This window comes from Chiloscyllium plagiosum, unplaced genomic scaffold (assembly GCF_037043375.1).
Source record: "Chiloscyllium plagiosum isolate Xiang-an unplaced genomic scaffold, Cpla_swu_hap1 HiC_scaffold_24, whole genome shotgun sequence".
In the NCBI taxonomy this organism is placed as follows: Eukaryota; Metazoa; Chordata; class Chondrichthyes; order Orectolobiformes; family Hemiscylliidae; genus Chiloscyllium; species Chiloscyllium plagiosum.
Window position 1 is genome coordinate 1,902,014 of NW_028270162.1, and position 26,384 is coordinate 1,928,397.

General features: G+C 40.0%; 1 protein-coding gene across 6 annotated transcripts in view; it reads left to right on the plus strand.

Moving 5' to 3' along the window:
• The window catches only part of mphosph9 (M-phase phosphoprotein 9), a 97,116-nt gene that overhangs the window by 12,961 nt on the left and 57,771 nt on the right, over nucleotides 1-26,384 (plus strand). For all 6 annotated transcript variants that reach the window (XM_087999825.1, XM_087999826.1, XM_087999829.1 and 3 more), the window contains 6 exons: nucleotides 6,525-6,657; nucleotides 10,209-10,298; nucleotides 15,135-15,724; nucleotides 19,542-19,668; nucleotides 21,922-22,012; nucleotides 22,757-22,866. In XM_087999825.1, the coding sequence (XP_087855951.1) occupies nucleotides 6,525-6,657; nucleotides 10,209-10,298; nucleotides 15,135-15,724; nucleotides 19,542-19,668; nucleotides 21,922-22,012; nucleotides 22,757-22,866 (1,141 nt within the window). The remainder of the gene's footprint in view (nucleotides 1-6,524; nucleotides 6,658-10,208; nucleotides 10,299-15,134; nucleotides 15,725-19,541; nucleotides 19,669-21,921; nucleotides 22,013-22,756; nucleotides 22,867-26,384) is intronic.

A 26,384-nucleotide genomic window follows, 5' to 3' on the forward strand; every position in this document is an offset into this window, starting at 1 on the left:
GTTTGTCCAATAGGCAAATTGAAGTAGGTCAAGGGTGGTGGGGAGGCTGGAGTTGATTAATGGCATGACCACCTTTCAAAGCACTTCATGACCGCTGAGGTTAGGGCCTCTGGGTAGTAGTCATTGAGACATGCTGCATGAGCCTTCTTAGGCACTGGGATGATGTTGGCCCTCTTGAAACAGGCAGGGACAGTGGCCTGCTGCAGGGAGAGGTTGAAGATGTCTGCGAACACCTCTGCCAGTTGATCCGTGCATGCTCTGAGTGCACGGTCCGGTACTTCGTCTAGCCCCATTGCTTTCCTTGGATTCACATGAAGAAAAACTGATCTGACCTCGATGCAGTGACTGTTGGGATAGGTTTGTCAGGACTTGTTGGAATAGATGTTACCTCTCTGCCGAAATTCTGCTCAAAGCGAGCATAGAAGATGTTGAGATGATCTGGGAGGGATATGTCATCGTCTGCTATCTTGCACTGTCTATTTTTGGAATCTGTGATGTCATTCAGTCCTTGCCATAGTGGCTGGGTGTCTGTCTGGGTCTCTAGTTTGGATCAGTATTGGTCCTTGACTGTCTTAATGGCTCTGTGAAGGTCGTACTTGTATTTCTTATATTTGAGTGGGACTCCTGATCTAAAGGCCTCCTGCCTGGTTCTGTATGTCCTGACTCATCCAGGGTTTCCTGTTGGGGGACACCCCGGATTGACTTCCTAGGTATGCAATTCTCCACACACTTGCTGATAAAGTCTGTGTCGGTGGTGGCGTACTCGTCCAAGGTACCTGCGGACTGTTTGAACATGGTCCAATCAGCTGATTCCAGACAGCACCAGAGTTGATCCTCTGCTTCGTCCGACCAGCACTGGACCTGTATCCACGAGGGGGGTCTCCTGCTTGAGCTTTTGCCTGTATGCCGGGAGAAGAAACATAGCATTGTGATCGGAGTTACTGAAATGAGGGCGGGGGATGGAGCGGTAGTCCTCTTTCACAATGGTGTAGCAGTGGTCTAAAGTGTTCGGGCCCGTCATGGGGCAGGTAATGTGCTGGTGGTACTTGGGAAACACCTTTCTTAGATTGGCTTGGTTGAAGTTGCCAGTCTTGCATTTTAGTGCTGCATTTTAGCAGGGCAAATCAGGGTAGGACTTATACACTTAAGAATTAGAATATCCTTTATTGCCACTTGTACTCAAGTATGGAAGTACAGGAGTACAGTGAAAAGTTTGCCGAGTTGTCCCATATAGCGCTATCTAAGGTACAAAGTACCAAGGTACAGATCTTGGTTACAAAGTACAAAAATAAAGCAAAAAAGGAAGGAAAAAAGTTATGTACAGTTCTGCATAGTGTAAGTTAGAAAAATGAGAGCAAAGTTAAAAAGATGAGCACTACAGTCTTTCAGTCGATCAGTGCAGGGCGCTTCTACATTTGGTCTCCCTGGGCTCACAAGCTGCTGATCGCCTGCACCAGTTCCCAGTTCAACAACTGTTTTGCATTGCTTGGGCCTCCAGCCCGCTGGCTGTCCCCATTCCACTTGGCCCTGCAGCTCGCTGGATGTCCCTTCTCCACTCAGGTCTGCAGCCCACTGCTGTCTCTGCTCCCTGTGGGCACCCAGCCCGCTGGCCATCCCTGCTCCGCTCCATGTCACCAGCTGCTTTACCTCAGGAGAGAACCCCAAGAGGGGGAACGGGGGAAAGAAAGGGGAAGAAAATCGGAAATGAGCAGAGGAGCATGATAACGTCTTGGGGAATGTTACTGAGCAAGAAACCTTGGAGTGCAGGTTCATTGTCTGCTGTGACTACACTTTCAAGGAACAGGGTGGTGAAAAGGTATTTGGTATGCTTGTTTTTATTGGTCAGTGCGGTGCAGTATCGGTGTTGGGAAGTCTTGTTGTGGCTGTACAGGACATTGGTTAGGCCACTTTTGGAATAATGGATTCAATTCTGGTCTCCCTTACAGGAAAGGAATTGTTAAACTTGAAAGAGTTCAGAAAAGATTTACAAATATGTTGCCAGGGTTGGAGGGTTTGAGCTGTAGGGAGAGGCTGAATAGGCTGGAGTTGTTTTCCCTGGAGCATCGGAGGCTGAGGGGTGACCTTATAGAAGTGTATAAAATAATGACAGGCATGGAAAGAGTGAACAGTTAAAGTCTTTTCCCCAGGCGAGGGAGTCCAAAATTTAAGGAAGTAGGTTTAAGATGAGAGGGAAAAATGTAAAAGGGACCCAATGGACAACTTTTTCACGGACAGTGGTGCATGTATGGAATGCCAGAAGAAATGATGGAGCCTGGTACAATTACAACATTTAAAAGGCATTCGGATGGGTACATGAACAGGGAGGGTTTAAGGGATACGGGCACAATGTTGGCAAATGGGACTAGATTAGGTTAGGATATCTAGTCAGCATGGAGAGTTGGACCAAAGGGTCTTTTTCTGTACTGTACACCTCTATGGCTCTCTTGTCTGACCTACAAGAGTAAGCAAATTGCCACCTTGGAGCTTCTGATCCACATTTTATTCATTATATTTTCTCTGCACTCAGTTTTGCAACAGTGCTGAGAGTAATGAAAAATTGGTTGGGCTGGTACTCATTATGATTTAGATGGAAGAGAGGTGACCTTATTGAAACATACAGGGTTCTTAGAGGACTTGCAAGAGTAGATGTGGTGAGCTTGTTTCCCCTTGTGGTAGAGTCTAGGACCAGAGGATATAATCTCAGAATAAGGGGTGCATGCTAGTGAATCTGTGGAATTCTTTAGACATGAGGAACAAGACTGAACCATTCAGCCGTTTGAGTGTGCTCTGCCATTCTATAAGATCACAGCCGATCTGATTTTTTAAACTTGAGCTCTAAATTCCTCCAGTAATCTTTAATTCCTTTGTTAAACAAGAGTCTATCTACCTCTGTCTTTAAAAAAATGCAAGATTTTGCATCCAATGCCTTTTGAGAAAAGGGATTCCAAAGGCACTCAACCTTCTGTAAGGAAAAAAATGTTTCCTCATCCCTGTCGAATAGGTGACCTCTTATTTTTAAATTATTATCCCTAGTTCTCGATTCTCCTAAAAGAATCTAGTCAAGTCTCCTCAGGATCTTTGTATGTTTCAACTAAATCACATCTGAATCTTCTAAATCCAGAGAACACATAAAACCGAAGAACTGCGGATACTGGAAATCAGAACCTTTGTGAAGAAATGTCACTGGCCCCGAAACATTAACTCTAATTTCTCTCCATGGATGCTGCCAGACCTGCTGACATTTGTCAGCAATTTCAGATTTTGTTTCGGAGAATACATGCCTAGCCTATCTAGCCTTTCCTTGTAAGGCAATCTGCTCATTCCAGATATTAGCTTAGTAAGCCTTCTGTTAACTGCTTCTAATGCATTAGCATCCTTTTGTAAGTACAATGAATGGCACTGTACACAGTTCCTCAGATGTGGTCTCACCAATGCTTTGTATAATTTGGATTTACAGTTACCAATGCCCTGTATTTACCAAAGAGGGCTGCTGAGCCTGGATCGCTGTGTATATTCAAGCCTGAGACTTTTATTCAGTGAGTGAGTGAGGGAGGAAAGTAAAGTTGAGGGTTATCAGATCTAATTGAAATATACAACAGACTCAATGGACTGAATGGCATACTCCTGCTTCAATGTCTTCAGGCCTTGTAATAAATTGGAGTAGAGATATGCCATTGAGCTCGCTGCAATATTCAGTGAGATAATTCTTGATCATTTGCGTTAATACATTTTTCCTGCAATATTCCCCACATCCCTTTATGTTTTTAAAATGTAGAAATGTATTGATCTCAGTCCTGAATATCATTCCCTTCCTTTAACCCCAACCGGGAGAATCCTTCTTCCAACACCTATCCTGTTGAACCCTGCTAGAATTTTGTATGTTTGAATTAGATTATCTCTCATTTTTTCTATACTTTAAAAAAAATACAGGCCTAATCTGTTTAATATTTCCTCATAGAGCAATCCTTCCATGCCAGCAGTTATTCTGGTAAATCTTTGTTGTGTTCCTCCTCTCGTGAGTATATCCTTCTGGGGGCAAAGTGACCAAAATAGCTCATTTGATCTTACCAAGGCTTTATATATTGTATTAAGACATGTTTACTCTTATATTTAAATTCCCTTGTAATAAAGATCAACAAGCCACTTGCCTCCTTAATTGCTTGCTGTACATGCCTGTTAACGTCGATTACTTTTTTTTTAAAAGTCCTTTTGAAGTTTGACACTGGCTGCTTGCCTTTTAGTAACTCCTCTATTTCTGTTTTTCCTACCAAAGTGGATAACCTCCACTGTTCTTAAAATTAATTCCATCTGCTGAATTTCTACTGACAGATTCAGTGTCTCCAAATCCCCTTTAAGTTTATCATTAACATTGTCCATTTCTGTTATTACATATGCTTCACTGACAGTAAGATTCCAATGTCACATTTTTCTATAGTTTTGTTAAAAATGTATAAAAGTTACAAAAATACTACCAAGCTTTGTGTCGTGTTTTGAGGGAAATGTTTTGGCCATGTAGTTTCCACTCTTTTCAATCTCCATAAGTTCTTAAACACCTTATTGAGGATATGATTAAATCTCTTCCTTGGGTACAAATCCACCTCTTACAATAGTCAAAGTTTGTATGAAATCCTCAAAAGGAGATTATCTTTAATTCTGATCATATAAACTATTTCATGCCACTATTCACTGAAGAGAAGTGTTTTCGCTGGATCTCAATCCAGCATTCAATATCATTAGGTTGTGCAATCTGCCAACCTGCAAATCACTGTCTTATTCCTACATTGTTTTCTATACAGTTAGAAACTCTCAGTCCAAACCACCCCCACCCATTTGAAATGAACAAATGTTGTTTACTAACCTTTTTATGTGGCACCTTGTTGGGCAGCTCTGTGTTGCTCAGTGGTTAGCACTGCTACCTCACAGCACCAGGGGCTCTGGTTTGTTTCCACCCTTAGGCGACTGTATGTATTTATCCCTGTCTCTGCGTGGCTTTCCTCTGGGTGCTTCTGTTACCTTCCACAGTTCAAAGACGTGCAGTCTAGGTGGATTACCTGTGGGAAATGCAGGGTTGGGTGTAGGGAGGTGCATCTGGATGGGATGCTCTTTGGAGGCTCAGTGTGGATTCGATGGGCCAAATGGCCTGCTTCCACGCTGAAGGCATTATATGATTCTTGTCAAAAGTTTTTGTAAATTATTTTATACATATATCATATCCACTGGTTCCTTCTTATCTATTCTGCTGGGTGCATCTTAAAACAAAAATTAACAGGTTTGTTGAACATGACTCCCTTTCATAAAATAGTGTTGATTCTATCCGATCCTACTAATGTTTTCTAAGTGTCAAATGAAGGGTTAGAATTTGATTATCACTTATTTGGTGTATACATAATGAGGAGACCCAGTGACCATTGCAGGAATACTAATTATTCCCAGTAGTGATTGTTCATCGATATCGTAAATCATGATGTGTTTTTGTGCATTTTTATGAAAACATATGAAAAACAAATTGGGTCAGTTAGTAACCTGGTATGATTGTATTTTGTGAGAAAGGAGAATTGTTCAATTAAAGCAATAATATTATACAAAACAGTTATGAGGGCAAGTTGGTAAAGGTAGATTGTGGAAACTAAATTTAATGGTATCATGCTAAATAAACAATGTGAACAAACATTTAAAGAATTAATTCAAAATCTGCTGCAAATTATATTCCCTTAAGGGATTTAAAATTCTGCAGGAAAGGTTGCAAACTTTGCTTAATGAGATGATAGGCATAGTATTAGATTAAAAGAAAATCTTGGTGTTGCTAAATAGACTAATGTCAGAGAATTGAAAGGATTTTAAAATTCAGCCAATGATGACCAGTAAATTGACAAGTAAAGAGAAAATCAGTCAGGTGACTATCGAGCTAGAGCTATGAATAAAAATTGCAAAAACATTTATAAGCTATGTATCTGCATGTTCTATTTTCTGCCACTAGATGTTGCAAGTTCACTGAGAAAGGGAAACAGTAAAAGTAATTTGTTTAGTTATTCATGGTGGAGTAATTAAAAATCTTGCATTATATTTCACACATTCAATCACGTAGCCATTAGTGAATACATCTTCTAAATCCACGAGTAAGGGTACTGAATAATTAATGTTGTATGAAAATAATATAATTTGCTACGAGTGTTAAACATTTGTACTTGAACAGTGCTGACGAGTTTTCTGCTCCAAGACTACCCAATTGAACTAACTACTGTAGTTAAATTTTAAAATGATTATCAAATTAAACCACAGAACAAATAATTAAATCATTATGGAACAACAATGAAAGCAAGTATTTGTGGATGTTGAGTGTTGAAAGAAGGGTATACTTTACTGTTGTGGAATTGCTGCTCTACACTCTGGGAATATTATAGGTATTTCCAATTCGTTTACAAAGTCAGAATCACTATATGGTGAGAAGTTTTCATTGTTTTCTTACATCTAATGTTTATAAGTTAACACTCCCTCTCCCCATATCTTTCTCGCTGTCCAATTAGATATCCATTTCATGAAAATTTGAGCAAAAATTTGCCATTGATTAATCCAAGCGCACTTGAAACCTTGGGGACTTTAATGCAAGAGATTCAAAATACCAGTGGGACAGATCCTGAGATTCTGAAGAACTGTGAGGTTAGTTGTTGAGTTCCCTTTGAAAATAAAGTAATATTTTTATTGTGCTATGTTAATATGAACAAATATATTGATATGTGTGTGTGTGTGCTAAACTGTCAGGTTGCTGCTTGCTTCTTGGTCTGCCTTGAATTAGCTGATCTTAGCAGTAACCTCAACCACTCATTTTTCTCAACATTTGGCATCACCTTCACATTCTCCTATGACTTTCCTAGTTTGGCTTTTTATTTCTGAAATGCTATTTCATTTAAACATTAAGCAACTTGATTAATTTTTTTTTTGTTCTAAAACATTTTTGCTTCCCTTCCACATTCTTAAGAAAAGAAATAAGCCAAAAATGTTTGAAATTTAAAAAAAACCAATTTTTTTTGTCTGCCCTCCTGAAAGAACTTACCTTTTAAGATTTAGATTATATTCCCTACAGTGTGGAAACAGGCCCTTCGATCCAACAAGTCCACACCGACCCTCTGAAGAGTAACCTACCCAGACCCATTTCCCTCTGACTAATGCGCCTAACACTATCGGCAATTTACCATGGCCAACTCACCTGACCTGCACATCTTTTGGTCTGTGGGAGGAAACCGAAGCACCCAGAGGAAACCCGCGCAAACACTGGGAGAACGTGCAAACTCCACACAGACAGTTGCCCGAGGCTGGAATTGGATCTAGATCCCTGGCACTGTGAGGCAGCAGTGCTAACCAATGCGCCAGTGTGCTGCACTTTGCGTGGTTATGGTTAGAAAGAAATAACTTTGACTTCTGTCACCTTTACTCTTGAGACAGTCACACATAAAATCCGACAAATAAATTCCTCACCCGTGAGGAATAAGAGAATGATCAGAGAGAGGGTAAGACCGATCAGGGATAGTGGAGGGAACTTCAGCCTAGAGTCTGAAGTGGTAGGGAGGCCCTAAATTAGTTTTTTGTTTCAGTAAGCACTAGAGAGAGCGATCGTGTTGATAGTGAGAACACAGTGGACCAGGTTAATAGGCTTGAACAGATTTGATATTAAGAAAGTAGATGTGCTGGAAATTTTGGGAAGCATCAAGATAGATAAGTCCCCAGGGTTGGACCAGATATATCCATGATTACTACGGGAAGCGAGGAATGAGTTTGCTGTACCTCTAGTGATGATCTTTGTATCCTCGCTCTCCACATGAGTAGTAATGGATGATTGGAGGGAGGCAAATGTTGTTCCTCTATTCAAGAAAGGGAATAGGGAAATCCCTGGGAATTACAGACCAGTCAGTCTTACATCTGTGGTAAGCAAGGTACTGGAAAGGATTCTGAGAGATAGGATTTATGACTGTTTGGAAAAACATCGTTTGATTAAAGATAGTCAGCATGGCTTTGTGAGGGGCAGGTTGTGCCTCTCGAGCTTTATTGAGTTCTTTGAGGATGTGACAAGACAAGTTGATGAAGGTCGAGTAGTGGATGTGGTGTATATGGATTTCATGAAGGCATTTGATAAGGTTCCCCATGGTAGACTCATTGTTAGAAATTTCAGAGGTATGGGGTACAGGGACATTTGGCTGCCTGGATACAGAATTGACTGGCCAAAAGAAGACAGCAAGTGGTAGTGGATGGAAAGTATTCCGCCTGGAGGTCGGTGACCAGTGGTGTCCCGCAGGGATTTGTTTTTGGGCCTCTGCTCTTTTTGTAGTTTTTATAAATGACTTGGATGAAGGAGTGGAATGGTAGGTTCGTAAGTTTGATGATGCCACAAAAGTTGGTGGTATTGTAGATAGTCTCGAAGGCTTTTGCAGGCTACAACAAGACATTGACAGGATGCAGAGCTGGGCTGAGAAGTCGCAGATGGAGTTCAACCTGGATAAATATGAAGTGATTCATTTTGGAAGGTCGAATTTGAATGCAGAATACAGGATTAAAGACAGGATTCTTGGCAGTGTGGAGGTACAGCGGGATCTTGGGGTCCAGTACATAGATCCCTCAAAATTGCCACCCAAGTTGGTAGGGTTGTTAAGAAGATGTCTGGTGTTTTGGTTTTCATTTAACAGGGGGATTGATTTTAAGAGCCATGAGATTTTGCTGCAGCTCTATAAAACCCTGGTTAGACCACACTTGGAATATTGTGTCCAGTTCTGGTCACCTCATTATAGGAAAAATGTAGCTGCTTTAGAGACAGTGCAAAGGAGATTTACCTGGATGCTGCCCAGATTGGAGGGCATGTCTTATGAAGAGAGGTTGAGTGAGCTAGGGCTTTTCACATTGGAGAGAAGAAGGAAGAGAGGTGACTTCATAGAGGTGTACAATGTAATGAGAGGCACCCGGAGTAGAGTAGATAGGCAGAGATTTTTCCCCAGGGCAGAAATGGCTGTCATGAGGGATCATAATCTTAAGGTGATTGGAGGAAGATATAGGGGAGATGTCAGAGGTAGGTTCTTTACACTGAGAGTGGTGGGTGTGTAGAGTGCACTGCCAGCGGTACTAGTAGAGTCAGAGACATTAGGGAAATTTAAGCGACTGCTGGAGAAGCATGTGGACAGCAGTAAGTTGAGGGGTGTGTAGGTGAGAAAGTGTATAAGGTATGAGCAGGTAGGAAAAGATTAAAGTTTTAGGTTGTATGAGACAAAGGCTCAGCTAGCATGACTTTGACCAGATAAGAACTTGCAGTAAACAATGAGATGCTGGAGGCAAGGGTAGTAGGTTAATGAGGTGAAAAGCATCCATTATGTAATGCCAGTTAACAAGGTGAAAAGCATCCATTATGTAATGCCAGCTAACAAGGTTAAGAACATCCATTGAATAATGCTAGATGGTGTAATCTTTACTGTTGATGCTCTCTGATTGTAACGGTCACCCAATCAATTTAGATGTTGCCTTATTTGGATGCTGCTCCCTGTAAGTGACTATATAATTCCTTAAGAATCTGCTGTTTGAGAGAAGACGGAGAACTCGTGACCCTGTCCATATGTGTGATCGTTCCCTCTCCCTCCAGGGCCTGGAATAAGGATGAAGGAGGTAAAATCATACTGTGTCTGAGTGTTTGCTTCAACTGATAAGTGGATTGGGAAACAGGATGACATAGGTTAGGTTGATTTTGGATTAAGGTAAATGCTTGGCTCAACATCGTGGGTTGAAGGGCCTGTACTGTACGGTGTTCTAAATATCAACTGATGAAGGATCAATTGATGCATTTTTGTGATGTTGGTTGAAGAATTAATGTTGAATTGAGATAGTGAACGTTCTTTGAAAATGTGCCTTGTAGTGTTTTTATGCTCATCTGAACTATAAGTTAGGGAGTTTGGTGTTCCGTTCAAAAGTCAGTACCTCTAACAATGCAACCGTCTTGCATTGCACTGAATTTACTATCTGCATAGTGTACCAAAATCCTCGAGTGAGATAATCTTGTTACTCATGACGTGAGAGTGCTCCCGATTCATCAAGTGGACATGAGCAATATTAACCGTTATGTTCATATCCAACTGAACATCGATGATAGAATTGTGAGTTATAAATATGAGAGAAATTTATTAGTGAGTGAAATTTGATAGATAATATATTGTGTATTTCTTCCTGTGGGTTATTAGGCAAGATGGTTGCAGCTCTTTAAACTAGTGGAAAAACAATACCAGGATCAGATTTTGTCTCAACAGGACCAATACCAATGTCAGATCCAAGTGAGTAAAGGATACCAATTTTTATTGTTACTTTTCAAAGAAATGTTTTAAAATTGTATTTTTGATGAATAAATTGAGCCCTGTAAAGGGAGGAATATCATTTGTCAGGAGTTATGACATTTCCTCATTGGACACCCATTGTTTACATCAAGTACTCTCAGGTCTCTGATTACAAGGTGAATGTAGAGAAAATCTTTTGCTGTTTCTCAGAATCATAGAGATGTACAGCACGTAAACAGACCCCTTCGGTTCAACTCGTCCATGCCAACCAAATATACCAACCCAATTTAGTACCATCCGCCAGCACCTGGCCCATATCCCTCCAAACCATTCCTATTTATATACCCATCCAGATGCCTTTTAAATGTTGCAATCGTACTAGCCTCCACCACTTCCTCTGGTAGCTCATTCCATACACGTACCACGCTCCGCGTGAAAATGTTGCCCTTCAGGTCTCTTTTATATATTTCCCCACTCACCCTAAACCTATGCCCTTTAGTTCTGAACTCCCCCACCCCAGGGAAAAGACTTTGTCTATTTATCCTATCCGTGCCCCTCATGATTTTATAAATCTCTATAAGGTCACCCCTCAGCCTCCGATGCTGAAGGGAAAACAGCCCCAGCCTATTCAACCTCTTCCTATAGCTCCAATCCTCCAACCCTGGCAACGTCCTTGTAAATCTTTTCTGAACCCTTTCAAGTTTCACAACATTCTTCCAATAGGAGGGAGACCAGAATTGCACACAATATTCCAATAGTGGCCTAACCAATGTCCTGTACAGCCGCAGCATGACCTCCCAACTCCTGTACTCAATATACTGACCAATAAAGGAAAGCATACCAAATGCTTTCCTCACTATCCTATCTACCTGCGACTCTTCTTAATCTGAACATTTTCATTTGCGCCAGTTACACTTGTTACTTCCCTTTCTTCCCATGCCTTCTGTTTTTCTGATTTGATTCATAATTTGATGAAAAGTTTGTATAGTGTTGTGGTCTAGTTAGTGCTGTCTCAAAAGCATTTTAAGACTGTAAAAGGCATTGTTAAGATTCAATACTGGATTCGATGGGATGTAACAAAAACTCTTAAGTGTCAAGTGATCCAAGTTAATAGATTTATTAGCCATTATATCAGTGATAACTATATTAAGCAGTAAATTTATATATTAAGTGCTAAATATATGTTAAGCAGTAAATGTACAGATGAAGCAGTAAATATATATGTAAAAGTGGTCATCTTCCAGGATTGTATTGACTCTGGTACAGTCCCTGCAGATTGGAGGGTAGCTAATGTTACTCCAAAATTCATGAAGGCAGGTAGATAGAAACCAGAGAAGTATTGACCGTAAGCCTAACATCAATAGTGGGAAAAATTCTCAAATCCATTATGAAGGCCTTTATAATAGTGGAGCATTTAGAAAGCAGTGGCAGGAGCAGACAGAGTCAGCATGAATTTATAAAGGGGAAATCATGGTTGACAAATCTGATGGAATTCTATGAAGATGTAACTAGTTGAGTTGACAAAGGGGAGTCAGTTGATGTGGTATATTTGGACTTTCAAAAAGCGTTTGACGGAGTCAAAGAGATTATTGTGCATGATTAAAGTGCTTTGGGTTGGAGGGAGTGTATTGAGATGGATAGAAAACTGGTTGGCAGAGAGGAAACAAAGAGTAGGAATTAATGGGTCCTTTTCAAATTGGCAGGTAGTAACTAGGGTGCCACAGGGATCGGTGCTGAGACCCCAGCTATTCACAATATGTATTACTGATTTGGATGAGGGAACAAACGTAAGATCTCAAAGTTTGCAAATGATGCGAAGTTGGGTGGGAGGGTGAACTGTGACGAGGATGCACCAATTCCTCAGCATGATCTGGACAGGTTGGGTTAGTGGGCAAATCAATGACAGATGGCGTATAATTTGAATCATTGTGAGGTTATTCACTTTGGAAGCAAAAACAGAAGGCAGATTATGATCTGAATGGGTATAAATTGGGAGACTGGAGTATGCGGTGGGACCTGGGTGTCCTTGTGCACCAGTCACTGAAGGTAAGCATGCAGGTGCAGCAGGCGGTGAAGAAAGCAAAGGGTATGTTGGCCTTCATTGCGAGAGGTTTCAAGTATAGGAGCACGAATGTGTTTTTGCAGTTATAGAAGACCTTGGTGAGGCCACACGTAGAATATTGTGTGCAATTTTGATCTCCAGAACCAGGGGTCACAGTCTGACGATTTGGGTACACCATTTAGGATGAAAATGAGGAGACATGTCTTCATCCAAAGAGTGGTGAGCCTTCGGAATTCATCACCACAGGAAGTCATTGATGCCAAAACATCAAATGTATTCAAGAGGCGGCTAGGTATAGCACTTAGGGCAAATGGGATCAAAGGTTTATAGGGAGAAAACAGGATTTGGCTGTTGAGTTGGACAATCAGCCATGATCGTAATAAATAGCGGAGCAGGCTCGAAGGGCTGAATGGCTTCCTCCTGCTCCTATCTTCTGTGTTTCTATGTTTCTATGTCAAGTGGTAGATATATATAAAGTGGTAAACATATGTTAAGCAGTGTATGCATATAAATTTATATTTTTGTGTGTGCGTACATGTATGTGTGTGCACATACATGTATACACAGACACATTGTGTAACAATAAATATATAAAGCAGTAAATGTATATTGAGAATGAGTGTCCTTCCCTTCTGCCCGTTGGGGACCTTGCTTTATGACAACCAGTCAAGAGAAATCAGGGTTCCTGGTACCGTTTGCCATCCTGGTCCAAGATGAAGTCTGATAGCAAGTAACACATGCGTTAAGTTGGCATCAAGTTTCATGCCACCTTACAGTTGCAAATCTCAGTTCTTGGTGAAGTCTAATGAATGGGGCAAAGTCCCTGATATTAGTATCAGTCTGAATCTAAGAATCTAAGATTACCATTTGTGGTTTCAGTACTTTGCAGACATTCAATTATACAGAAAAAGTCTCCAAGTGGGTCCATGTGATGGCCCAACAGGATAGATCTCACAGTCAGTTTATTGTCACATAGTCACCTCTCAGTCAAAACAGGTTCAATTTTGCATTAGGCCTGTTTTTCACATACTTTTCCACTTTATTTCAATTGCTCATCATCATGTCCAATTAAACCTTAACGATTTTCCATGCTGTATGAATCTGTAATAATCCTTAATGATCTGGTTTGAAGGTATAATTTTTAATCCTCCCGCTACAGTCATTTTACATTTCACAAAAAAATTGTGGTACTAACTACTTAGGTCTCAGTTTTAGTGTGGTGTAGCGAGGCAGGATATTCATGACAATACATCTTTGTGTTCGCCAATTGTAGTGCAGTTTTACCAGAATTCTGTATTGAATAATCCAGAGATGGTGACGATGCCGGTATCTGAGTGATAATGAATGGTCTCATCAGAATAGATTGCTTTTGTCTCTCTCGCATTGCCCTAGTGCATTAATATTCTGTGCTGAGGTAGAAGTACAGATGTCTTGAAGTAGATTAGGGAGGGAGGGACACGGAACTTGCAAAATTGTTGCAATGGTTTAACTTGATAAAGACAAGTGCAATTTTAATATTCTGTGTTCCCACATGATTACTTTCCCACAACCAATTCAAATTTTTATTGAGAGCCCTGTCCCTCCATTATTGTGGTGAGGTAATAGTAATGTTTCACTCATATTACATGCTGGAAATATAATTGAGTATTTTTTTAAGTGTTCTGTATAACTGACACACTTCTTAATACTGCTGTTACAACCCATTCACCCACTGTAATTTGGGACATTATTAGAAATTGTATGTAGTTTGAAAGTGGGATTGTAAGTATGTTGTAAAGTTTATAAAGAGAGGTAACATCCTTTAGGTTTAAACTTAAAAACATTGTGCACTGATCCAGTCATTGCCAGTTGAAACATTTAACTGCTGGGTTCTGTATTCAATATAGCCATTCTGATTGACATTTCCTGGCAGGGGTGAAGGATAGTCATGTTTCCTTTGCATAGCTATAAATTAAAATTTATGGAGTGATTTAGAAAGTATTGAAATTGTGTAGATACATGCAGTTATATAAAGTGGTATTGTAACATACTATTTGCAGCATTCAGTTTTCCCCAATTCTCTATGGTAAAAACAATGACTGCAGATGCTGGAAACCAAAGTCTACATTTGATTGGTGCTGGAAAAGCACAGCAGTTCAGGCAGCATCCGAGGAGCAGTAAAATCGATGTTTCGGGCCAAAGCCCTTCATCAGGAATACAGGCAGAGAGCCTGAAGGGTGGAGAGATAAGTGAGAGGAGGGTGGGGGTGGGGAGAAAGTAGCATAGAGTACAATAGGTGAATGGGGGAGGGGATGAAGGTGATAGGTCGGGGAGAGGGGAGCTACTGCTAATGAGTACTCGATCACAAGCAATTCAAGACCTGAGGACTAACCTGGAAGAGAGTAGCAATAAATCCAGTTTGGAAGTGACAGTTGGGCCCGAGAGTCTGCCGGGGAAGCAGAATAAGGCCAATGGGTATGTATTAAAGGTTTGGATTTTTTACAAAAAAGGGAAGCATGGTAAATAGAAACAGGCTATCCACTTGCCTGTATTCCTGATGAAGGACTTTTGCCCGAAACGTCGATTTTACTGCTCCTTGGATACAGCATGAACTGCTGTGCTTTTCCAGCACCACTCCAATCCTCTATGACAAGTCTGAATTATAACTTATGCAACTGCAATCAAAAAACTTGGTTTAATGGACAAGTGGAAGTTGAACTCTGCAACTACTGTGACTTATTGTATTCTCAATGTAGCAGCTACCTCTTGGTGTATTTTTCTTCTGTTATTTCCAGCTTATTCAAGATGAAATCAAAGCATTAATTCAATTGCAAAATGACATTGGTCTCCGACACTCTACAGCCAGGTTACCATCCTTTACAAAACTTGTAACTGATACAACTGCATCCACTTTTCTTAATGGCGATGGCTTTGAGGAACTGGAATGTAAAATAAAATCATTTGATGTACAATCTGACTGCAGTGAAACAGAAGAACAGGTAATGGCTAGCAATGAATGTAATCATGAATGGAAAGAAGTTCAGGACAACGTGCCACTGACCAGTGAATATGGAAAATTTTCAGCATCCATGCAATCTGATTTTCATGGTATTGGTACAGTGCATAATTCCAAATTGAATACTGCAAACAGTAAACAGAATATGAAGGAAAATGATCCAGTCCGGCTGCATTATCTATCCCATTTTCCTCAGCTGAAAGAAAGTGGACAGTCGTCAGTGACTTTTGCTACTGCTAATGAGTACTCTGTCACAAGCAAATCAATTCAAGACCTGAGGACTAACCTGGAAGAGAGTAGCAATAAATCCAATTTGGAAGCGACAGTTGCACCTGAGAGTCTGCCGGGGAAGCAGAATAAGGCTAATGGGTATGTATCAAAGGTTTGGATTTTTTAAAAAAAGGGAAGCATGATAAATAGAAACAGGTTATTTTGTCCTTGAGCCTGCTCTGCCATTCAATAACGTCACATTTGATCATCCAACTCAGTACCCTGTTCCTGCTTTCTGTTCATATCATTTAATCCCTTTAACCCCAAAAATTATATCTAACTCTGCCTTGAAAACATTGTGTTTTGGCCTTAAACGCTTTCGGTAGCAGCATTCCCCACAGGCTCATAACTGACTGGGTGAAGACATTTCTGCTTATTTCACTCCTAAATAGCCTACCTGTATCCTTGGGTTATGACCCCTGCTTCTGGACTCCCCAGTCATTGGAAACATCCTTCCTGTGTTTACCCTGTCTACTCATGTTAGAATTTTACAAGTTTCTTTGAAGTTCCCACCTCATTCTTCTAAATTCCAGTCAAAAAAATGCTCATACTTCAGTCCTGTCATCCCAGGAATCCGTCTGATAAATCTTCGTTGCATCCCTTTTATAGCCAGAACATCCTTAGAAAAGGACACCACAACTAGACATTATACTCCAGGTGAAGTTTCACTAACGTCCTCTATAATTGCATCAATGCATCCCTACTCCATACTTAATTCCTCTTGCTCTGAAGGCCAACATACCTTTTGCCTTCTTCACCAACTGCTGGACTTGCAAACTTACTTTCAGCATGTGGTGAACAGAGGAGTTTACAGAACATAGATAACTGTACAGAACACGAACAGGCCCTTTGACCCACGATTTTGTGCCGAACATGATACCAAATTAAACTAATCCCTTGTGCCCGTCTTTAGTCCATATCCCTCCCTTGCGTATTCATGTGTTTATCTAAAAGTCCCTTAAACTCCACTATCATATCTGTCACCATCACCACCACTGGCAGCACCTTCCAGACTCCTGCCACTCTCTCTATGTTTTAAAAAAAAAACTTGCCCCTCACATCTTCTATGAACTTTCCAACTCTTATCTTAATTGCATGCCCCCTAAAATTAGATATTTCAATTCTGGAAAAAAGATTCTGACCGTCAACCCTATCTATGCATCTCATAATTTTATAATTCTATTAAGTCTCCCGTTGGTCTCTGCCACTCCAGAGAAAACAACCTGAGGTTTCCTAGCCTCTCCTTGTAGCTCATAATCTCAAATCTAGGCAGTATCTTGGCAAACCTCTTCTACATCCTCTCCACATCCTTCCTGTAAAATAGTGACCAGAATTGAACACAGTACTCTAAAGCTGCAACATGGTATCCTGGCTTTCATACTCAATCCCCGATCAATGAAGGCAAGCATGCCACAGTCCCTCTTTACCACTCTATCTACTTGTGTGGCCACTTTTAGGGAGCTGTGGACTTGAACCCCAAGATCTCACTGTACATCAATGCTATTCAGAGTCCTGCCATTAACTGTATACTTTTCCTGAATACTAGACGTTACAAAATTCAGCACCACACACTTATCCAGATTAAACTTTATCCGCCATTTTTCCACTAGTATCAACAACTGATCTATACCCCGCTGTATCCTTTGACAACCTTATACACTATCCACAACTCCACTGGTCTTTGTATTATCTGCAAACTTATTCACCGACCCACATAAATTTTCATCCAAGTTATTTATATATATCACAAACAGTAGATATCCCAGTACAGACCTCACTAGTCATGGACCTCCAGCCTGAAAAACACCTTTCCACCACTACCCTTTGTTTTCTATGGGCAAGTCAATTCTGAATCCACACACCAAGTCACCATGGTTCCTATGCATTTTTTAAATTCATTCAATCATGGGTTGATGGCATCGCTGGCTCTACCAGCATTTATTGCCCATACCGAATTTCCCAGAGGGAAATTACAGCTTAATCTTCTGGAAGAGCCTACCATGAGGGATCCTGTTGAAAGTGGTACTAAAATCCATGTAAACAACATCCACTAGTCTACCCGCCTCAATCACCTTCGTCACCTTCTTGAAAAATTCAATCAAGTTAGTAAGACAACGGGACAGCAGGTCTTGTATCTTTTACCCCCTCCTTGCCCTTTTCCAATCGATTGCCATTCAGATAATAATCTGAAAGCTTAATGTTGTCTGCTAACTTGGAGATATTACATTTAGTTCCCTATCTAAATCATTAAAATAAATTATGAGCAACTGAGGTCCAAGTACTGGCAGGAAGAACTAATACTTTAAATTAACTTCCTCTCCAATAAATTTCACTTTGTACAGTTAGACACTGATGATAAATCTTTTAGAAGACAGCTTCTAATGTGTTGTTATTTTTAACAGGGTACAAGTGAATTTTAATAAACAGGTCTTTTAATTAGCTTTTTAGGGCTTTATACGCACTTGTCAAAAAATGTGGTGCTGGAAAAGCACAGCAGCTCAAGCAGCATCCAAGGAGCAGGCGAGTCGATGTTTCAGACATAAGCCTGACATTCCTGATGAAGGGTTTAAGGGTTCAAATGACTTTTACAATTTATTTATTTGTGGGCTGTGGGCATGCATTTATTGCCCTTTTCTAATTGCCCACGAAGGTGATGATGAGCTACCTTCTTGAACTGCTGCAGTCTTTGGTGCTTCGGTATACCCACAGTGCTGTTAAGAAGGGAACCTGCACTCTTAATTGAAGACCCTCATCCCTGCAACAATTTTCATAATTTCTTGCCCATCCTTCCAATGTATGGTACTCAGAATTGACATGGTACCCCAGTTGAGGTGACAGCAGTTTGTTACAAAGGCTAATAATGCCTTCCTTGCTCTTTTACTCAATGCCTCATTTTATGTAATCTAGGATCCCCGTGCACTTTTAATGACTTTAAGCAACCATGTCATTTCAACAATTTGTGCATGTATAGCCTCCTATATGTATGTTTCTTGACTCCCTTTATAATTTTAGTTTATTGCCGATGCTTATTCTTCTTATCAATTCACATTCCTCTGCATAGTTTTAGCAGCCATATGTCTGTTCATTACAACAGTCCATCCATGTTCTCTTGAAGTTGTGAACTCTCCTCAGTATTTATAACTGTTTCAATTTTTTTATTATCTGCACATTTTGAAACTGAGCCTTGGATATATGGGCAAAGTCATTAACACAAATCAAGAACAATAGTAGTCCAAGATCTGATCCCTGAAGAGCATGACTATATTTTCACCCAATCTGGAAAAACTCTTCACTGCCACTGCTGGATATGTGACTTGCAGTTAACATAACACGTCTGATTACTTCAACTAACATTCTATTTTTATTTCCCAAATTAAAAAAAGATTATTTGCAGATGATCAGCTTTCTTTTTGATGCTTGAAACATCAGTGCTGTGATGTTGCAGTCGCCTGATGAAATTCTTGGACAAGAATATTCAGATTGGAGCTGCGCTTAATAATCATGATTATCCTCTTCAGCATTGCTGGGAAAATCGCCCACCTCGACAATGTTAGAACCCTGATTGGCTCAGGATTCATCAGATATACATGACAGCCTGGGGCTAGGGATAATAATACTAGAGGCTCCAACCTCTTTACATCATGTAGCTAATCAAGAATTTTTCGTCTTGCCACCTATAATTGACTTTTATTGGATAGATTTATGAGTTTATACTCTCGCTGTGTGACTGTGTTATGAACTTGGCCATCAAGTGGAACTTGACCCCAGAGCTTTTTGCATAGAGATAGGCCCACTACTTTTATCTTGACAATGGTGAAAGTATAAGAAAGCAGGGAGCCAGTTTTGTGGGCAGTTAGTTAGCTTATCCCAGTTTACATGAGCATATCTGATGGCATTTAATTTTCACGTTTTAAAGGTTGACATCATGGGCACAGAAAGTTAGACAGAAGAATCACAAATCAAAATTTGTAAATTCAGCTGGATTGGAGAGAATGCAGCCAAAGGAATGTGGGCAGCCCCAGGAAACTGAAACACCAGAAGATGTAAGTGTCAATGTTGTTAATTTGCATTTAAAATTGCTCTTCTGGGAGATTTTTCTGTATATTTATGAAATCTGCATCCATAATTTATTTACACCTTTTATAGCAGACAATTGCCTTAAAGTTTTTAATTTGATTATAATTTATGTTGCTTTTTCTGTTCTAGAACATTCTATAAATTTACACCCCAACAGACCAAATCCTATGCTTTTAATACCATTTAACAGACTAAATCTTAATTGCTTTCTTTCGTTGCCATTTCACTTCATGTTTGGAGAGTTAGCTGATCAACATGGAGATTCATCAGAGTCATTGCTGCTTTGATACAGCATTGTATACTACAGGTTGTAATTAAATTCTCAGAGCATTTTTGAAATTAAACTATCTGTTAGTTTCTGATGCCATGAAACTGTGTATATAGTACATTGAAACTCATTCTTCTTTGATACAAGTCTGTCTTGGTGAACTTGCCCTGTGCTTTAAACAGAATTTTTGAAATTAAATTTAATGGAGGAAACTTGTCAGTTAAAATTCAATTATTGTGTGTGGTGAAGTTTTAATTGTATTTGGTACTTCATAACCTGTTCAAAGCAATGGTTAGCTAGTTTTTACAAGAGCTATCAATATCTCTTGTGCTTTATGTAAACTTGAATTGCCAGTTGTCTCCACCGTCAACTCAGGAAGCTGATTCCAGATATCCACTATCCTTTGCGTAAAAACGGATTTTCCTCACGTCCCCTTTAATCCTTTTGTTACTTAACTTGAATCTGTGACTCCCGGTTTTTGAACTCTCTGCCAGCGGAAACAGGTTGCTACGTCAACTCTATCTCTATCCCTCAATTTTGCATGCCTCAATCATTGGTTAGCACTGCTGCCTCACAGCGCCAGAGTCCGGGGTTCAATTCCCACCTCAGGCAACTGACTGTGTGGAGTTTGCACGTTCTCCCCGTGTCTGCGTGGGTTTCCTCCAGGTGCTCCGGTTTCCTCCCACAGTCCAAAGATGTGCAGGTCAGGTGAATTGGCCATACTAACTTGCCGGAGTGTTAGGTTAGGGGTATGTGTGGGTTGCGCTTCGGCGGGTCGGTGTGGACTTGTTGGGCCAAAGGGCCTGTTTCCACACTGTAATGTAATCTAAAAAAATGTAATCTAAAATGTCATCCCCTCAAGCTTTTCTGTTCCAAAGAAAACAACCCTAGCCTCTCCGGTCTTTCCTTGTAGCTACAATCCTCCAGTCCTGGCAACATCCTCGTAAATATTCTCTGCATCTCTTCAGAGCGATTATCTCCTTCCTGTCATTCCACACAACACTCCAGTTGTGACTTCACCAGTGTTTTACATAGTTTTTATTATTATCCCTACTTTCGTATTCTGTATTTCTGCCAATAAAGCTAAGCATTCCACATGCCTTCCTTACAAAATTATCAACTTGTACTGCTACGTTTAGAGACCTGTGCACTTGCACGCCAAGATTTCTCACTTCATCTACTCATTTCACTGTAGTCCCATTTATTGCGTATTTCTTTTTACTGTTTGACCTCCCACTTATCAGAGTTGAACTCCATTTGCCACTTTCCTGCTCATTCCACCAATCTATTAACTTTGGAACTTACATCAAATTTCCCAATCGTGGCCCCTAATGTTCAAGTCCAAGTCGTTAATATGTAAAACATACAGTAGGGGTCCCAACACTGAGGCCTGCAGAACACCATTTAAAACAGCTTTCCATTCACAAGGGCAACCATTGAACAATACCCTCTGTTTTCTGTTTCAAAGCTAACTTTGAATCCAATTCAAAACAATAGACTATATCCCATGGACTTTTATTTTTTTGACCAGTCTGCCATATTGGTACTTGTCAAATGCCTTACTAAAATCTGTGTAGACAACATCCACTGCATTACCATGTTATAGAAGTAGGAATGTTTCTAATCCAAATAAGTTTAATTAATATTTTGAATTCCTTAATGAAAATTTTTAAAAATTCACTCATGTTTATTAATTATATAATTCAAATACACAATGAAAAATTTCATCAAACTTGTCAATTCCCTGCTAACACTGTCACAGGACCACAGGAGTTCAGAAAGGCCCATCACTAACATCTCTGGGCACATGTGGATGGGCAATTCAAGCAGTAGCACCTGTAGTCTGAGAAGCACTTGAAAGAATAGTTATTAAGCAATTTAAGATTACTTTTTTTCAATAAGTTTTGTAGATTAAAGTGTTTTACACTTAAATTGTTTCTTTAAATTTTAGATTCATTTGCTATCTGCAAGCTCATCTCACAACTCCTTCTACCTCAGCAGACCTTCTAGCAGTCCAAATTCTGTGGTATCTAATATTTCAGGTAAATATTTGCTAAATCTTTTCTGATTCTAGATTAGAGTGGTGCTGGAAAAGCACAGCAGTTCAGGCAGCATCCGAGGAGCAGGAAAATCGACATTTCGGGCAAAAGTCCATCATCAGGAATAGAGGCAGAGTGCCTGCAGGGTGGAGATAAATGAGAGGAGGATGGGGGTGGGGAGAAAGTAGCATAGAGTACAATAGGTGATTGGGGGTGGGGATGGAGGTGATAGGTCAGGGAGGAGGGTGGGGGAAGGTCATTGACCGGGTAGATCTTTTCCTCCCTCTGGTAGATGTATCTTAAGACTAGAGGGCATAAGCTTGAGGTGAAGAATAAACTGTTTAGAGGAGATCTGAGGAAACATTTTCTCGCTTAGAGGGTTGTAGATTTTGTAATGCACTGTCTGAGAAGATGGTGGAGGCAGGTACTGTCACAACATTTGATAAGCATCTGGTCAAGCATTTCAAATGCCAAGGTATAGAATGGATCAAGTGCGGGTAAATGGAATTAATGTAGTTGTGTTTGTTGGTCGGCATAGGCATGGTGGCTGAAGGACCTATTCTATGTTGTATGATTCTAAAAAAAGAGGCAAAGGTCTAGGTGTTTCTCTGTGATTTAAAAATGTATTCTTGGAAGTTCAAGAATCTCCATATAATTTCTTACTTTGTTTTCTAATACTTACATCTTTAAATCAGGTATTCTTTGAAAACTTGCGCCTTTGTTAACTTTAATTTTTTTAAATTTTAGGACTTTCTTATTGGAGGCTGAATGAAAGGGAGCTGTATCACTCTTTACCAAAGAACAAGGAGGCTGACCTTGTTGACACATTTTCTTCCATCAAAACTGATAGATATCAGGCACGTAGAAAAGGCTTTGTTAATTCAGCAAATGCTTTTTAGTTATGTAGAATACAACATCTGTGTATCTCAGCAAAAGCAAGCAACATACTTGTACTTAGGACTGTACTTAATGATCAGACCTTGACAGCCCTCTGTAACAAAGAATTCCACAGCTTTATTTCTCCTTATTCCTGGTTTAAATATGCAGCTCCTTAGTCTAAGATTATGCCCTCTGGTCCTACATTCTGTCACATGGGGAAATGACTTTTCTGCACCAACCCTAAGCATCTGATTATTTTCAATAAAGTCACCTTTCATTATTCTAAATTTCAAGGAGCACAGGCACAACCTACTCAACCTGTCCTCACAAATCAGCCCCTCCATACCTGGTTATGGTATCTCCAAATTACACACAGCCTATTGTTAACGACTAATTGTCCCCGTTAGCTATTCATCTTTCCAGGCTTATCATTATCCACTCCTTTATCTGTCCAACTGTTCTTCTCTCTCTTTGGGCTCTACCTCCACTTATCATTTGTTCCTTATCCCTCCACCCTATCTTTTGCATAAAAATCAACTTTTTCCTTGCTACCATCAGTTCTGGTGAAGGGTCACTGGACCCGAAAAATTAACTGATATCTCTCCACAGATGTTGCTGGACCTACTGAGGTTTTCCAGCAATTTCTGTTTTTGTCCCTCCATACCTGGTATCAGCCTAATGAATCTTCTCTAGATTGCCTCTAATTCTAATATATCTTTACTTGGGTAAGGGGCCAAAACTGTTCACAGTATTCCAGTTGTTGCCTGACTAAGTGCTTAGTATAATTTTCGCAAAACCTCCCTCAATTTGGCCTTGAAATAAAGGCCAATATTCTATTTGCCCTCTCTATTACCTGCTGAACTTAGATGCTGGCTTTCTGTGATTCATAGATGAGGACTTATAAATCCCTCTGTTCTGTAGCTTTCCGCAGTTTTTGTCCCTTTAAATAATATTGAGCTCGTCTCTTTTTCCTGTCAAAGTGCAAAACCTCATGTTGTGTTTCTTTCGCCAATTTTTTTGCCCATGCGCTTTACCTATTTGTATCCCATTCATCAGTTTCCTTATAAAGGGCTTATGTCCGAAATGTCGATTCTCCTGGTCCTCGGATGCTGCCTGACTTGCTGTGCTTTTTCAGCATCACACTCTCGACTCTGATCTCCACCATCTGCAGTCCTCACTTTCTCTTGCCTGTATCCCTCCTCAATCTCTTTGTGTCAGTCTAAGCGTAAGAGTAAGTCATTTCGCACTGAAATGAGAAATTTCTTCACCCTGAGAGTTGAGTCTATAGGATTTGCTACCTCTGAAAGCAGTCAAGGCCCCTTTATCAATCTTGTTTGATATCTCCTCAAAAAATTGTTTTTTTGTCAGGCATTATTTCCATTTCATGAAGCCATGCTGACTCTACTTGATCATTAAAGTGTTTCTAAATGCTTTGCTATTACATTGCTTTTAATAGGCACTAATATTTTCCTAATAACTGGTCTGTAGTTATTTGTGTTTTGTCTTCTTCCCTTTTCCAATGCTCTGGGGCTTCTCCAGATTTTAAGCATTTTTGGAGGACTACTATCTGTATATCTCCGTAGCGACTATGTTTATTATCCTGAGATGCATCCAGTTAGGTCCATTCGTTTCCTACCACCTTTTCACTAGTGATAGTTATTGTATTTGTTATCTCTCCTTTTGTCCCTTAATTATTTAGTAAGTTTGGAATAATAAGAGTATTATTGTCTTTTCTTACGAATACTGATGCAAAGTATTCACTCAACACCTCTGCCACTTCCTGGTTCTGTAGCCTCATCCACTAAGGGAACTGTGTTCACTTTAGTTTATCTTTTTCAGTTTCATGTATTTAAAGAAGCTTTTTCTGTTTGTCTGATATTACTTGCAAGTTTGCCCTTCAAGAGTTTATCTTCTTCCTCTTTGCTTTTTCTGGTCATCCTTTTGTTGGTGTTTTTAAAGAAAACTTCTCCATCCTCTGGCTTATCACTGATCTTCACCATCTTGTATGTTTTTACTTTCAATTTGATGCCATCCTTAGCTTCCCTGGTTAACAGTAGTTATGGTGTGGAAGCTATAACCATGTGTGGCATGGTGCCTCACAGTGCCAGGGACCCGGGTTTGATTCCATCCTCTGGCAACTATCTGTTTGCACATTCTCCCTATGTCTCCCTGGATGGGTTTTCTCCAGTGTTTGGTTTTTTCCCCCATAGTCCAAAGCTGTACAGGTTAGGTGGAGTGGCTAAGCTAAGTTATCCAATAGTGTCCTGAACATGCAGCTTGGTGGGTTAGCCGTGGGAAATGCAGGGTGACAGGGATAGGGGTGGGTCTGGGAGGAATGCTCTTTGGAGGATCTACATGGACTGGATGGGCCAAATGGCCTGCTTTCACACAGTAGGGATTCTATAATTATATAATAAGCTTATTCCCTTCTTAGAATTTTAATTTTCCACTGGAATGTGTCTTTACTGTGAACAGTGAATTATTTCCTTCAATGTCTGCCATTTGTTCCTCAATTATCTTCAGTGCTAAACTCTTTCCTAGTCCATTGCAGCCAGCTCTGCTGTCATTCCTTTGTAATTACCATTTTTTAAAAAATTAAGCACATTTGTGTCTTACTCGAATTTCTCCCATCAAACTGAATGTTAAATTCTATGCTAAATAAGGTTAAGGGTGGAAACAATGGTAAAAAGACAAAATTATTGGCCTTCACCACACCCATATGTTGTGGTCACTTTGTCCCAGCGATCTTTTGTTGTGATATCATTTACTGAACGTGTTTCATTACACATCACCTGATCCAATTAGCCTAAATTCTGGTTGGATCCACAGGTTCTGGGAAACTGTCCTGAATACCCTCTGTGAGTTCTTCCTCATGGCTTCTTCTGTGAATCTGACTATCCCAATCTACAAGGAGATTAAAATCATCCATGAATAAGTACTGCTTTTGTTATATACCCTCATTATTCTCGATCCCACTGTAGAGCTAGTGTTAGGGGCCTATAGATTTCTGCTACTTCTTTCCCTTTTTATTTGTAACCTCCACCAAAAGGATTGTGTGTTTCTATCGCAGATCATTTGGACTGATTCCATACTATCGCACTTATTTCATCCTGTACCAATAATACTACCTCACCACTCTTTCCTTCCTCCCTGTTCTTTTGAAAAAAGTTATATATTCCTAAATATTTAGTTCCCAGCTTTGATTTTCTTGTCCCTACATTGGCTATAAAATGTATACATTGACCTGGATTTATGCCATTATTTAATTTATTTTCTTACAAATACTAGTGCATTCAAGTAAAGACCTAACTTTGCCTTTTTAATCATTATTTTCTCCTTTAGCCCATATTATTGTTGTTTTCCTCAATTTGTATACTGTGTCTCTTCCTGTCCTACTCTACGTATCATTATCCAAATAGCTACCTTTTAATGCTGTCAAGTCCTCTTGCTTTGCAAGTCTACATTTCTCCTGTCCTAGACCCCCTTCACCCAATTA